This window comes from Stylophora pistillata, chromosome 8 (genome assembly GCF_964205215.1).
Source record: "Stylophora pistillata chromosome 8, jaStyPist1.2, whole genome shotgun sequence".
NCBI lineage: Eukaryota > Metazoa > Cnidaria > Anthozoa > Scleractinia > Pocilloporidae > Stylophora > Stylophora pistillata.
In genome coordinates, this window is record NC_142526.1 from 34,126,971 (window position 1) to 34,142,645 (window position 15,675).

The following is a 15,675-nucleotide window of genomic DNA, read 5'->3' on the forward strand; positions in this document are numbered from 1 at the left end:
TATTTTTGCTCACCCTATATTTGCTTGTGTTATCAAAAGCAAATCATAACAAGAATTCAGCCACATTTTCCCCATCAATTTAACCCTTTTTAACAATATCACTTTAAAAATTAAATACCAAAAACATACCAGAAAAATACCATAGTGGCTCAAAAAGATAACTGCTCAGAAAAAAAAGAGAAAAGACGTAAAAAGAAAAGGAAAAAGACCCGGATAACAGAGAGAAAAAAATTGAAAAAAGAAGACAGTAACAACAAAAACGAAAAAGAATTTCACGGATAAAAGTTACTCGGCCCCCAAGCCAGTTTGAGAGTTACTCCTTGTCCGCCAGCTCCAAATCGTACTCGGGGAGAAGTTATTCAGCCCCCAAGCCAGATCAAGAATAACTCCTGTAGCGTGATTCGAACCCACGACCTCGATGACCTCACTTGCACTCATTACGCGCCCACGATTACCAGTCGACCCTGATCTCGAAATTCAATGATATATTAGTGTTAGCTGTCGGTGTGAAGAGTTTTTAAATACAGGGTTGGAGAGTAGGGTGAGGACGTTTGTCTGACTGAGAATGCAATGGAGCGTTTCCGGTCAAGAATAAAGAAAACGAAGCATACAAAGAACTGATAGAAGCCATATCAACGAGAAGTATTAGCATATGTGGTAATGGCGGACAGGCTCTATTACCGGGACTTGTTACACACAACGATTCGGACAGTTCTCGAAGAAGCTATTAAGTGTGTGCATTGGCACAATGTTACACACCAGGTATCACTAATTTTTGCCTCTGTGGACGCATTTATTATAAATACATTTCTTTCATTTTATGTTAAACCAGACGCGGCATTCTTTGGTTAGATTAATTAACAAAGGTTTAAAATGTTCGTGGCTGTGCTGATACATGAAAGAAACATTTCACGTTTCCTTTCGCCTGTACCGTATATCATATATTGATTTTGGTATAAAATAAGATCCTCACAGGGACATAGATATGCATTTTAACACTGTGAAGAAAGAGGCCTACTGAGACTGGGAACAGGAAACTGGATTTTTATTTTGCTTTTTCTTTTTTTTGTTTTTTGCTTTTGTCGTGTATTTTTCTACACAATAAAATGCCAAAATTCTCTTGTGCTCGTCATCTATTTTTTTTGTTTGTTTGTTTTTATTTTTATTTTTGACAGAAAACCTACGTCACTTCGCATGAATCTCCCCGCGAAATTTCACCGACATCGTTTGGTAGCACTCTCAGTTCTGTATCAAGAAAGCTGACATTTCTCCATTCAATTCTGTGATCGCCTTATATATTGTGACAATAAAAAGGCAAAAAAACTATTAACATGGCTCAGAACTCAACAGAACTTGAACACGTCCCTAAATATCATTATAAATTTGAAATACATTGCCATGAGTGGTAAGTTCAGGATATAAAAACAAGTTGAAGTCAAATGTTTGTTGCTTGATCATTTTGAATTTCGCGCACTCGTGACGAATTACACGTCCCCAACATGATTTGGGAAACACTCCAAACAAAGTCTCTTCTCACAGCTCTGGCAAGCCATCATTGTAAACTTTGTCCTTTTCCGTTTAAGACATCGCTTGCAACGGCCTCTGCTGGAATTTATCGGCCAGTGTCCACCCTCAACTTGCCCAGAACAAACACTTCTTTGCCGACTCGAAAAGTCTGCGATCAGGTCTTTCGCAAGTTCGATTCGAAACGCTAGTTGCGTTCTTGAGGGGTGATTAATGGCTTTCTTTTCGAGGATGAAGGCATTAACTATGCTCAGATCCATGACAAACCAAAAAAGATAACGCCACCATTTCTTTGATTTTTTTCCAAGCGAGTAGTAGCCACGCAGTTGATCGTGAAGATCGACTCCCCGCATGCTCGCATTGTAGCTTTTGACGACAGGGACGCTCGGCACTTGAATAATCGTTCCATCTCGTTGTTTTCTGGTAACGGTTTCGTTTCCAATAGGATTACTTTGCGTGCTTAAAAAATGAACGATCTCTTTGTCCTTCCACGCGGTTGCGGCAACGTTCTCCTTTCGCCTATGAATAGACTCTCCCCGCTTCAAACGCTTCACAATTGGACTCTTCGCGGCAAGATCTTTGGGGAAATCTTTTCTGTTCGCTCGTGCCGTTGCGCAACAGTATATGCCGTCTTTCAGGAGATCCTCGGCAAGCTTAACAGTCGAAAAGAAATTATCAAAGAAAACATGATGATTTTTTCCGACAAAGTTGCGGGTCAGATCGTGAACAACAAGATAACCAAGATTTTGTTCCGTCGCGCCATCTTGTTTCTTTCCAGTATAAACTTGGAAATCGCAAACATACCCGCTTGACGCTTCCGCACAAACCCACACTTTAATGCCACGCTTTACAGGCTTCATTGGTAAATATTGCTTCATGCCAAGACGTCCTTTAAATTTAACCATGGCTTCGTCCACGGACAAATTTCTCCCCGGTCGTAGTTTCTCTTTACAATTTTCAACAACGCAGTCCAGTACGGGGCGAACTTTGAACAACTTGTCGTGTCTCGGATCTTCTCGCGGAACTTGTCTTGCATTGTTATTCAAATGAAAGTACTGAGACAATTTATCAAAGCGATTTCTGGACATGACTTTTTGTACAGATGGAACACCGATGAGTGGATCACTGCTCCAGTAGAGGTGATTTACTGGCAGCTGTTTGATGCCAAACAACACGTGTACTCCGAGGAACGCTTTCATCTCTTCAAGTGTCGTTTCACGCCATTTAGGGTCAGGTTTTGCAGCAATGCACTCTTGTGCAAATCGATTAGTCTCACTGAGGATATGTTCAATCAAGTCCTCTGGGAACATTAAATAGAAAAAGTCAATCGCAGTTCCATCCTCTGCGACTCCCCAGGTCGGACCAGTGGCGGCGGTGAACGGTGAGACTTCGACCGGATTGTTGTTGTCATTCCACTGATCGTCGTCGTCTTCTTCTTCGCTCTCGGACGAGTCTGATAACTCTTCAGTCGCAACAGAAGATACTGAAACGTCTGACTCCGATTCTTCTTCTCTCGGTCGAAAAACAGCAGCTTGTGCTTCTTCGTCAAACCCCAGGAATTCTTCGTTTGCGCTTTCGCTCTCACTCTCAGTAGCCATTTTCACTCTACTCACTTCAATTCAAATTTTCAGCGTGACACTAAGTCACAACCTATAGTGATTTGCATATTGAAAAAGAACTAAAACTCTCTGCTATTGGCTAAGACAAACTACAACCAGCTAGCAACCAAGTAAAAGCGTTTTTTTTTATTGGTCAAAGCACAAGCACTCCACAGAGTGCAAATACGCACTATCGGGAATGTGACGCAGTCACGTAAGAGTGCAGATACGCACTATCGGGGCTTAAAGGGTTAACAATATAAAGGAATGTTTCCCTAATTGTCTGACATTTTTTGTATCTTTTGGAGAATTTTGTGGTGACTGGATCAGTGGATACAAAAATCAGGTACCAATTTGGTAATATCATTTATAAAAAATAATTTTTTTGCAGTTGTTGGACATCGTTCCGTGAGACAGCATAAATTGAATTATAGCATAGATGATTAACTTTTTTGATAATGTATATATTTTTGGTGGAATTTTAGTCAGTAAAGGTCATATGTAAATACACCTTGTAGATTCATGTCGCAATGGTTGTCTTTCTTCCAATATATAGAGGTTGGGATCTGAGAAACATAACCGCACCTGTGTTTACACTAGAAGGCCACCAGTATGCAGTAAGACGAGTGAAGGTAAGAACCACTTTTAACCAGTTTGCAGGTGGGAAGGAAAGGTTTAGCCTAAATACCACTCCCTTTTACTAAAACAACAATCCTACTTGCAACTACTTCAGTCACTATGGTGGGAAGTAAAACATTTTCTCTAATTTTTGGAAAACTGGCCAAATTGGCAACATGCGTTTGGCTGTCACAGAATGTTTTATTCTCTGGTGTGTAATTTTCTCTGGCAATCATGCAACCCTTAGCTCGTAAATTTTAAAATCTAACTGGCAAGTTTGATAATTAATTTCTCACTCAGTCAGCCTGTAAACCTCATATTTGGAGCGAGGGTCCTACCTTATTCTCTGAAATAAATATTGAACTTTTATTAGGTCCTAACTTCTTTTTCAAATTGATTATTTGTCATTTTCATTGCTACTTTCAATCAAGAACAGTACTATCTATTGGTGCAAAGTGACTGAGGTCTTCAATCCCTTGGTATAAAGAAAGCTGACTATTAACAATAAATTAATTCTAATTCTATTCAAACAACTGTTACAAACAGTAGCTTAAATAAGATGGTACTGTAGAATGATATAAAAGTCGTGTAAAAGTAGTGGTCCTTCCCTTATCAACAGGCTTTCCTAATCAGTGTACACAGTTATATGTAGGAACATCTTCCAAATATGTTTTCATTATCAAGAAGAGTTATTATCAGGGTTGATAACAAAAATTTATCACTTCATCCATTATTTCTCATCAGTGCTCTCCCCATAATGGCACCTTACTGGCATCTTGCTCCTATGACTTTACAGTTCGAACTTGGAACATCGGCAATGGAACATGTCCATTAGAGACTACAGAACACCACACAGAATTTGTTCTGGGATTAGATTTCAATCTTCATCTTCCAGGACAGGTAATTTTTACATTAAAAAAAATATATCTTGACATATTAGTGATAATGAGACCAATAATTTGCCAAAGTCCAGGCCTGCAGTAAAGATCTTGTGATCTAGAAGACATTGCTGTATCGTGATTATTTCCAGAAGGATATGAGCTTGTGTTGTTGCCAAGTATTTGGAGAGGCAAGAGGGTTAAGTCTCCGAAGAAACCATGGTGGTTATTGGTACTACAAGATAATTTGGTTTTATTAACTGGGTTGATACATGTAATTATAGTCACTATAAATCAACCACCATAAAGAGTCTCTAAAGGCAATGTTTCACATGTTAGTCCTTCATCAGAGTGCTCTGATGAACTGCAAGGTGCCAGCTTTAATACTCTGCAATGGCAAATTTTACATTATCAATTCAGTTGAGGTGTTGAACTTGGCTTCATTCCTGGAGGGGATTTTAAAAAAAGAATGGCCCTGTGAACAGTTTAAACTATGGCAAAGAGTACTGGTCATGATCAATTTAGGCAGATTTTCCTCTAATTCTTCTTCCATGTTATAGATGGCTGACTGTTCGTGGGATGAAAAAGTGAAAATACACTCTCCACCTTCTCTTCTGTAAAGATGACTATCATGAAAAGACTAACTGCTACAGTAGATTGTAATTTAAGAATTTTTTTTCCAATGATACACTCTTACATGACAAAATATCTTTATTAGCCCAATCTACTACTTCCTTTAATTATTTATGTGAGAACAAGTTGCTTACAATGATGTGAAACTTAACGCTTGGCTTAGGTCATTGATGATTTATATTCCATGAGCAGGGCAATGCATCAGATCCAATATTTTGCTCTACACAAAGTAATTTTCCCTTACTAGTAAATAATTCTATGATATGAAATATTTTGTCCAACATAAAATACATTTGAGACAATTTTCTAAAATTCTTACATTTGAAATGCAAGAATTACTACAGTACAACCATAATGGTTTCAAGTGTTGTTGCTTGCCTGTGAACTGAATATAGATTGAATTACATGTAATGTGTCTAGACAAATACTTGATACATGTATGTTATCTGCAAGTATTTTACACAAAATATGACATTACTCACATGTGGAATTCCACACAAAAATAACATCTACATGTATATCAGAAATTAAAAATAATTAGCACTGACAGTGACTAATTATCTGTCCTGCACTGGCCAACAACTCCCATAGGTTGGGTACAAATATACTATAGAACACACAATTTAAAACAATTCTCAATGATACAGTAAATACTTTTGTAATTCAGGGAACCAGTAACTGTACCTGTTGGAATAAAGAATTAATATGTGAAAATTTCCCAGTGAAATAAATTTAGAGTTGTTTCAACATTGAAATATCAATTATATTGATATTTATTTTAACTTTTCAAAGAAATAAAGATTTACTTATAAACTTTATAAGAATAATTTGCCCCAAGTAAAGAAAATCCAAGACTAGCATTGGCACTATGATAAGGATTTTACTCCAAAATTGTGTGGATAGTGGTAAATGATTGTGTTGAACATGCTTAGATGCTAGCCAAAACAGTTGGCCAGCAACTAATCTTTCCTTTTATTTGAACTCTAAGCTTTCACTCCTACAATCCATGAGCAATTCTCCTTACTGTCTGCCATACAACTCTTATGATGTTAGTTTGGAGAATTCAGCTTTAGATCGACTATTCTCATCACTTGTCTGCTTAAATTAAAGCTCCCTATTTTTAACCATTCTGATCTTGTCTACCCTTTGTTTCCAAACGAGTAAGTGATATCCTTTTTAAAGATCTGATAATACTCTGACTTTTATGGCTTAAAATATTTGGAAATGGCTCTTTGTAAAATGGATGAAATTAAAAGCATACTGCCATATGTAATTCTCACTGCTCTTTCTTCTCCCTTTTGTTTACTCTGGGTCTATCAGGTGGGAAGAGTACCATGATAACAACACCCATGCCTGCTATAAGGGAACCAATGCAACCAGGCCCATAAACACTAACCTCCTGAGCAAACCCACCTAAAGCAGGAGAAATCATTCGTGCAAATGACAGTAATGAGTTCCCTATCCCTAACATGACACCTTTCTCATCCTCCCTGCCCCTGCGGAAAGTCAGATTAGTTGTGCAGACACGGCAGACTGCACTCGAGATTGCCAGTGGCGTAATGAAGATTGGAATAAACAATATGCTGGGTGAAAATGTTATGCCTAGAAGTGATGCCATAAGAATTAGTGAGAAGTGAAGTTGCATCTTTGCATCATTGTGATTGTACAATTTTGCTATCTTTCCCACTAGAATTCCAGAAAAACCACCAACTAGACCATTGTAAGACATAATATAGCCATTGGTTTTTGGACTAGTATTGAAGTGGAACTCTAACATGGAGGTGAAATTGCTGCGAAAGACTAGCATCGAAAATCCCATCACAAAACGAATTACTATCAAATCTAGTGATGAACTCATTGAAGAAATTCTGTATATACTTGTTCCATTGGATGTGGCGGTACCTGCTTTTTTACTGAGTTCTTTTCTATCCTTCAGTTCTTTCCTATCTACTTCACTTTCTATGTGGTCAGCCATTTTGTTGTTTACTATATTGTCATCAGCAAGGAGTGGATCATGTTCTTTCCTTGTAGAAGACTGCTTCCTTACTTGTTCAACTGGTGTCACAAAGAACCATACAAAGAAAAAATTGATCAAGAAAATGCATCCAGTTAAGGCAGTCACCCTGGAGAAACCATTTGACTGCATGGCCAGGTGTCCGCCAATCAAAGGACCAATTACAAAACCTAGACTGGAAAATGCATTAAAGTTCCCAAACACTTTAGGATGATCAATAGAGGGTGAAACATCTGAAAGATATGTCTTTGCAACACTTTGACTGTGCTTGAAAATCCCTGAAAAGAAACAATACATGTTTATCTTAAGTAGTGCAACAAAAATGACCCAAGCACGTTCCCAAACACTACACTACTAGGATTCTTGACTAGATTTATATTAATTTTATGTTAATACCCACTCTCCTCTGCAGGAGCTATGGATTGCAGTAAAGAGTAAAAATCAACAAGCATTGAACAGGGTGACTCATTCCATACTTATAAACCAGAAAAAAAAGGATCTCACCTACTGGAACTCTGCTCAGTGCTAGAAAAAGTAATGTTGTTGGAATTCCTGTCAGAATATAACCTACAGCTGCTCCAAAGAGGCTAATCAAAAGAACATTTTTTCTTCCAAATATATCACTCAGTTTGCCCTACGAATAGGAAAAAGTGTACTATTAATATAAATGTACATTAACTTCAAGTTCAATTATAATTCAAAGCTGATTCAAAGTCATTCAAAATCAAGTCTGCCATATTAATTATGCTAGCCACAGTATTGTATACCACACACAGGAGCAGATCCAGTTGTTTTTGATTGGGGGGGGGGGGGTTCCAAACTTTGGTTCAGAAAGGACTGTTGGACTTTTGAGGCAAATTGCTTCTCCCCCACACCCACCATCCACCAGTCATGGTTGCACGTTATAATTCCTTGGCCGCAAGAGTACCGTTTACTTAGATTCATTGAAAAGATCAGCCAGTTAAAACATGATATACAATACTGTCGATGTAGGAATTTCAGTTTCAAAGTTGTAAGCGTCAGGTCTGTTAGGGGGGTCCGGATCCCCTGGACCCTCTCCCTGGATCCACCACTGACACAGTATATTACACTAGTCAAGGCTTGCCCACACTGTGAAAATAGGAGCAAATCTTGGGACATTCCATGTCTGTGTAAATTTACTTGTGATCTATCATAAAAGGTTTGAACACAGAGGTAACATTTTAGGAGAGTGTTATCAATGATGACTTCCAGTGTGTTTGAAACATCAATCATTACTGCTGATGACAGACATTCTCAGCACTAGACTCCCACGTTACTAAGTTGGGATCACAGAAATTACATTTGCCCAAAAGTGACTAAGATAGGGTGTTTAACTGGCCAAAGAATAAACTATAACATGGTACACACCACGCACAAGTTAACCAAATATCCTTCCCTCCCCCAAAAGGGCAATATCAAAAATCTTGTAATCTAATCAGCTTCATGCTACTCACTATGAATTCTGTAATGCTTGGTAGGTGAAGTGAGTAAGCTACCAGTGTGAGATTGTAGATAAAGTACAATCAATGCCTGAGCCTGTCCTGATACTGAGTTTTGAACAACAAGTAGATATATACAAATTGTAACAATTACATTGTCGAATTCATATCTAATAAACCATTACCATTACATAATATGCTCTCTAGATATCTATGCATGCCCCCCTTGGTCAATTTTAACTTCACCCATATCAACTGTCACATAAAAAGAAAAACAAGCTCATAATCTTGTTTTTAAGTATACTTTGCGAAAGTGTTGCGTGACTTTATGCATATAATAATTTATAATAATTTAATAGATTACAATTTATGTAGCACTTATTGCAAGCCTCTAAGCACTTAACAATGTTTTGCGGGGGACTTAACAGACTGGTTGAAGCAGTTTACAATTTTTTGTGAAGACTAATTTTAATAATAATAATAATAATAATAATATTGACAAAACTCTTACCATGACAGGACTGGAAAAGAATTGAAGGGCACCATATATAGACCCTGTGACATAATAAAACAGAAAACTAATTATTATACAGATAAAAAGTCAGCCTTAACAACTTTTTATCAGCAACTTTTTTCAAAATTTCAACTCTTGAGTATGTAATTTGACGACACACAAGATTGCTGAAAGAATAGGAATCTTCTGTCTATGTTCAACTTGTTCTTTATTTTACGTGACATCTTTTTTCTGGACAATTCATCAGTCAAGAACTATAAAAATAAACACGGAGAACCTCCCATCGAGAATAAACACCTAGGGTTTCAGTGTGACGTATAGTGAAACAATAAATTAACAGGTGCAATTTAACAATGAACTAGTGAGTTTTCCAGGTAGAGGAAGTTCGTTTGTTTAAAAGTGTGCCTTTTTACGGATCCACAAACCTATCACTCCGACAAGCGACGGTGATGCCCCAAGCTCCCTTGCTCTGTGAGTGAGAAGAGGTAAGAAGCAACTTACAGCGAACAAATCCTGTTAGACATAAGACAACAACAAATATCTTTGGTGTCTTATTCAATTTTTGATTATACTCATCTCAACAAGATTGAGTTATTGAAAAAGCAAGCGGCACTGGTCGATCATACCAGAAATCCTACGCAGTACAAACAGTAAATCAGCACCGTTCCCTCTTCCATCTTGAGAAATGAAGCCAAAGTCATCTTTGGCCACTTCGAACCGAGGACACCATGCATGTTCAATTTGTTTGATTACAACAAATACAAACCAAAACTCAAATTGGTCGTCTGGACTGGGCGTGATTTGATTGGTTTGTCCTTCCACGTGATAAGACTCTTAACTCGTCACGCAAAACAGATGTCACGCAAACAATTTGGCCACAAACAACATTACTTCATGACAATAGCGTGACGCTTTAAAACTGCCTTGCTTTTACTTTTCAACCTCTTTACGAGTGAACTCGAGAAAAACATCACCTGTCAGGGTTAAATTTAAAGACTCAAGTCCCCGAAGTGTAAATACATCTATCATTAGAGCAGGTGTGCTACTCCAAAATAGAGAACACATCATATTCCATGCTTTATAAACAATTTATGGACTAGTTTTGTTTCTTTTAGTGAAAAGCATACTTTATGAAAAAAAAAAGCATAATTTTGCGAATAATTTAGAAAAACTCGAGTAGTGTTAGTTGCAAAATATGCTACTTTTACTAGCACTATCGATCTCAAAGGGACAAGTTTGGCTACTAACAATTGATGGCGGTTTTTGGCGTGGTCAGTTAGGGAACATGAAGATTAGAGAGCCACGAAAAAAAAACCAAGTATATTTTTCATGGCTTCACCGCCAAAAACTCCATGGAAACAGCCATTTGGGAAGTTTTTTATAATATAGCTATGTTGAATTCAAGATTGACAAGGTTGAATATTCTGCTGTACGATCCTTGTGAGTCTTTTTATATTCTCTGGCCTCCGAGATTGAACGTTACATAGATTCCTTTCTTAGATAAGCTGAATCGATACCAGATACTGGTGTGGCATCCAAATGAACGAAGATGGTAATGTGTTCCTGCGAATAGCAAACCCTTCAATTTAAAATGACATCTTTGTGAAACACTGTTTTTCACTTTCGTTGAGAGTTTTTTCATTTCGTTTAAGTTTGATGTTATCACATGTTCCAGCTTTGTGGTCTTTCTCGGAAAACACAATAAGGCTTTTTCAGAATTTGCAAATTTTCGAATGTGATTACTTGTAAATGGAAGTTAGGCTGCTGTTACCGAAACGGAAAGACGTAGAAACGGACCTCAAAGCCCGAAATCGGACGAAAGTTTTCAAAGGAGGACGAAATCCGCTGGAGGAGTCCAAAATCGGGCGAACGCGTTCGAAATAGGACAGAGGCGTTCAAAGTAGGACACAGGCACCGAAAACGAACGGAAGCTCGGACAACACGCGAAATTTGCCAGAAGCAAGCGAAATCGGACAGCGCGAAATCGAGCGGATGCGTGCGAAATCGGACGGCGCGCGAAATCCGGGTGGAGGCGTGTACCTTGACGTGTTTGAACCTTTGACAAAACTTCAGAGCTGGTAAGTCAGTCAGATCAAACTCTCTTTGTTCGATTTGTTTCGTTTATTTTTGGTACTGTGAGGCATGCATTACAGGCAACTGTCAGCAGCGGCATACGTGACATCAACACCAAAGCGCTTTTTTTTCCTTTATCAGGAGCTATCGATCTTATCCTTACATTTCCTGTTTTTCGACTGTGCATAGTCTTTCAGCATACGAAAATCTTACGGTTTTAGTTTTTGAGGATCGTTTAATTAATCGTAAAATTAAGTTCCTGCTGGCACATAAATTTTGTGAAATAAAACGCTGCAGGGAGCTAGTAGAAGTAGACTTTGTGTTTTGTGCTTTAGTTTTATGTCATGACAACCCTTTTAAGTAAGATTTCATGGGATACAAAGAACCTTTTCTAATACTAGATATTATTACACGACTCGGGCAGTCAGAGGGCCAATAACTAAAATCAACCAATCAAAATGCTCTATTGCCGGTTCAATATTCTCTAAGTATTGGACCGGGCTCTGTCCTGAATGGTCCCGAATGTTACCTCACTTGTGTCACTTTGAACTTCAGTCGTATAATAAATCTCTTATTAACCAAGCTTGCTCGGGACCGTACTGGAAGAATATCGGCCCTCGGTCTTTTTTGTATGAACCTCTCTGCGCTCGGTCCGTACTCTCAAGACCTCGGGCCGATATTCTCCCAGTACGGCCCTCGCGCTTGGTTAATAAGATATATGTATGATTTGTTACTCAACAAACAATGAAATTTTATGATATTATTACCGGAATAGAAAAACCCAACTGAATATAAGTTTCCCGAAGAAGTTGCATCCGATAAATTCGTTCACACGGAACAAAAAAACTCACTGGTCCACAAAAAAAAACTACCACAAAATCTCATGCCACACGCCTATTGAACCAGTTTACTTCTTTCACTGACTTTCGATGAGTAAGAAACAATTTGTGCTCCTTTTAGATGTCTTCTATCGGAACCTATCCAATTATCCAGTTTGAGAAATTCTCAACTGACGATTATTTCAAGTTTTTTCTTAAAATTTTCCTTATTAACGGATAGACATGCTTAAAATGCAATAGGGTGCAATTCATTTGTCAACCAATTAATAATTTTGGTCTACATTTTCCAAAAGGTTAAAAGAAGAGAAATAATTTTTTGATCTAATCCGATGAAAAAATAACAAAAATCCATTGTAATGTGCACTACCACTTTGATTTAAGCCTAACGTTGTATAGCTCTTTAACCCGCGAGATATTTTACTTTTAAAACTGCAATAACGCACACCTTCCATTTAGAGTTTGAGAAATTCCCCCTCGGCAACTTTGACTTAGCAGAGTAGACGATAGTTTGTAAAAGCAAGTCGGGGGCTAATAGAACCAGCTGCTAGGACTGCTATGCACATTGAGGGGTCCTCTATCATTAGAATAATCTTCATCTAAAAAACATTTCGAGGAAAACTAAAAAAAAACTCGCTTTGCAGCTTAGCGTTACACAGGCAAGTTCACTTGATGCTAACATGATTTCTCACAGTGTGGTTGTTGTTGTGTCCACGAATTTCCATAGATAAACCTGTTATATATTTGAGTCCTTAAGATATACGAAAATAACCTGAAGCATAAAGCCTGAGTTAATTAAAATTCAAAATGCTGATGCGAGCCTCAATGAATTTTACAAATATAACTGAGAATCGACAGCCAAGAGTTCGAGAGAATCCGATGGTTATGAATAAAACTCAAGTTTAAACGCGGCGGCCTTTTTTGAACTCACCGGCAAAACAAAAAAAGAGATCACAGAGCGTTGTCAATTACTATCCATTCGATTGGTTCAAAAGGTACTTTCTTTGTCGATGCAAACCATTAAATATAACTTGTTCAAAGAAAGATGCAAAAACGTTCTGCCAACATTGATATCTATCACGTTGTAGTGACATGAAAGTTAAAGGCAACAGCTTTAATGCTGTAAGAAAAACTCATTAATATGAGATAAACAAAGAGCTCCTAAACAGCCGGACACATCTTACTCTGACTGATGCACCTTTATATATCTTCATATGCGAGGCGTCTTGAGCCGGAAAGGAGTCAGTTCGTGAGTGAAGCTAGTACAAGCAAGATGAAAACCGCGGTGTTGTTGGTACTGCTCCTTTCTTTGGTTTTGGTCGAAGGAGGGATTTATCAAAAAATAGCTAAAACTCCAAAGGTATATTTAAAACCTTAGTCTGTAGAAGTCTTATCTCCTGTCAAGTTAAATTTTCTCAAAAACCCGCAATAACTGATTAAAAATCCTTCACGATTACTCACTCATTTCTTTTTAAGTTATTCTATTTCATCAGATGATCTGTTTGCTTCTTTTTCTTTTCCTCCTGAATGAGTTCAATTTTCGATGTAAACCAGACTATTATCGATTTCAGTTAGGTATGAACTAATGTTATTAAACAGTTACTTCTTGTAAACGACGTTTTAACTAAACTATTTATTTGTAAACAAGCCGGCAGCAGAAATCTTGAAGATGAACGACCGCAGAAGCTTTAAAGAGGTTAGTGTTGAGATCTCTAGCTTACAGCGCTTTTGTTGGTGTGTTTAATGTTTGCCCTTTGTATTTTTGGTAATGTTATGCATCCTTCGTATCCAACGGGCAGCATTGCACGTGTCTCAGATGTCCTAAGTCGACGTAGCATGCCATCACCTTTTTTCGTCCAACAGGCGAGGAAAACCAGCTTAAGGGGCACTGAGACGATTTTGGTGACACACGCGCCCATACTGTCATGCGTGTTTCGCGAAGAGAGCTCGCTAATTTTTTTCTGTTCTGTCTATATTGTTTGTCCAGTCTCAACAGGTGGTTCAGTACCGAAGAGACATCTGCTTACAGGCCCGTGAGCTGGGATGTGAGGTGGAACGAAAGAAATGAATTGACTTGAACTGAAGACAGCACAGCATACCATAATTTAACGTTCGACTGCATTATGAAATGATTAAATTGAAGTATAGATTGTTTTTGTTGTAAAAATAAATTGCTTTAATCCAAAAGAGGTTGTGTTCTTTACGATGAATATATATTGGTTACAATGTTTTTAAAATAAAGTTTGTGGATGATATGATGGAAAAATATTTCTTTGTTTCGTCAACTTTGCGGACAGGCAGTCTCTCTGCAAGAATTTAACTAGAGCTATTGGCTATCAAAAAGTGGATGAATAAATCAATGAATTAATTACCTCAGGAGCCTATTACCCGTCCTTTAATCCTTATAAATACTTCTATTTTAGATTTTATCATTGGTTTTTTCGTTTTTTAACTGTTCTTTTATTTTTATAATAACGTATTCATTTTTATTCATTAATATTTATATTTGTAGTATTATTATCATATTATTGTATGAGGGCCACAAGTTTATCAGCCGTTTGGCTATTAAGTGCTATCCTCTTTAAATATAGAGTTTACTTACTTAGTTACTTATTTATAATTCAAGTCAAGTCTCTACGTTAAAGTTCCTTTTTGTCCAAAAAATGACCTGATTAACAATTCAAGACAGTCCTTGGAAAAAATCTTCCTCTGACTCAGCGAACCCGTAAGAAAATGTATAAGAGTTCTAAGAAAGTTTTTCCCTCAAAAGTCTTACGTGAGAAAAGAAAATGCGTCGTATAATTTTGAAATATATTCGTGTGCCAGGCTTATCGAAACAGCTGCTTTGAATGCGATGCACATTGGGGGTACGTTTCTTTAGATTAATCCACATCCAAAAACATTTCGGGGAAAACAATTGATTTTCATGATACTCAACCTGCAACATATATCATGATGTTGTTACTTAAAAAATAACTCATTTTAAAGCTTAACGTTACACAGGCAAGTTCCAAGCAAACACAACTTCTCAAACTGGCTTCACCTGGGCCATTGTGTCCACGAATTTCGCGGAATAGATAAACCTGATGTAAATTTGAGGCCTTAAGATATGGGAATTACATGAAGGAGTACGAAGTTAAATAAAAGATGCTAATGCGATCCTCAATGATTTTTAGAGGTAAAACTGAGAATCGAGATAAAGAGCTCTACAGAACTCGTTTCATGATTATGACGAAAACTCAATTTTGAGCGCGGCGGTCTTATTTGTACCCAGAAACCAACTTAATTTAAAACACAAGTCGTTGTCAATTATAATTCTGTCGATAGGGTTCAAATGGTCTCAAAGTGCTGCCGTTGTCGATGCAATGAAAGTTATTGACTATAATTTTCTATATAAAGTCTTTAACCTTCTGTTCAAAGAAGGATTTATTACGTCATAATGACATGAACGTAAAAAGAAACGCTTTTCTTGTTGCCCGAAAAATTCATCGATTTTCTCCACTATGAGGTAAACATATAGCTCCTCA

General features: G+C 37.5%; 2 protein-coding genes and 1 long non-coding RNA gene across 4 annotated transcripts; 2 read left to right on the top strand and 1 right to left on the bottom strand.

Annotated features, from left to right (window-relative positions):
- Positions 1–3,409: 3,409 nt before the first annotated feature.
- On the top strand, positions 3,410–5,965 carry LOC111340626 (diphthine methyltransferase; the record flags this gene model as incomplete). Its single annotated transcript, XM_088731029.1, has 4 exons — positions 3,410–3,468; positions 3,679–3,754; positions 4,485–4,640; positions 5,179–5,965. Coding segments are annotated over 4 exons (351 nt in total), but the record flags the coding sequence as incomplete, so codon positions are not given.
- On the bottom strand, positions 5,312–10,037 carry LOC111340628 (solute carrier family 67 member A2-like). 2 transcript variants are annotated; one of them, XM_088731014.1, is made up of 5 exons: positions 9,866–10,037; positions 9,665–9,752; positions 9,237–9,280; positions 7,770–7,899; positions 5,312–7,306 (listed from the first exon to the last, which is right to left on the bottom strand). In XM_088731014.1, exons 1-5 carry the CDS (start codon positions 9,971–9,973, stop codon positions 6,528–6,530), a joined length of 1,149 nt encoding a protein of 382 aa, XP_088587140.1. In that variant the 5' UTR covers positions 9,974–10,037; the 3' UTR covers positions 5,312–6,527. The 2 variants fall into 2 exon arrangements, with proteins under 2 accessions (XP_088587140.1, XP_088587139.1); XM_088731013.1 differs by having other exon boundaries at positions 5,312–7,543; positions 9,866–10,035.
- A 3,312-nt stretch (positions 10,038–13,349) lies between these two features.
- On the top strand, positions 13,350–14,403 carry LOC111340631 (uncharacterized). Its single transcript, XR_002695776.2, has 3 exons — positions 13,350–13,508; positions 13,797–13,844; positions 14,136–14,403. It is a non-coding gene; the product is annotated as an uncharacterized LOC111340631 (long non-coding RNA).
- Positions 14,404–15,675: the final 1,272 nt, after the last annotated feature.

What these genes read in the sequence shown, in the direction of transcription:
- LOC111340628 (XM_088731013.1), bottom strand. Translation starts at nt 9,973, where the DNA reads ATGCATGGTGTCCTCGGTTCGAAGTGGCCAAAGATGACTTTGGCTTCA. An exon ending in TGTACTGCGTAGGATTTCTG is followed by an intron (nt 9,753 to 9,865) that starts GTATGATCGACC and finishes TATGTCTAACAG; the next exon opens with GATTTGTTCGCTGTAAGTTG. An exon ending in ACTGAGCAGAGTTCCAGTAG is followed by an intron (nt 7,544 to 7,769) that starts GTGAGATCCTTT and finishes GTTTCTTTTCAG; the next exon opens with GGATTTTCAAGCACAGTCAA.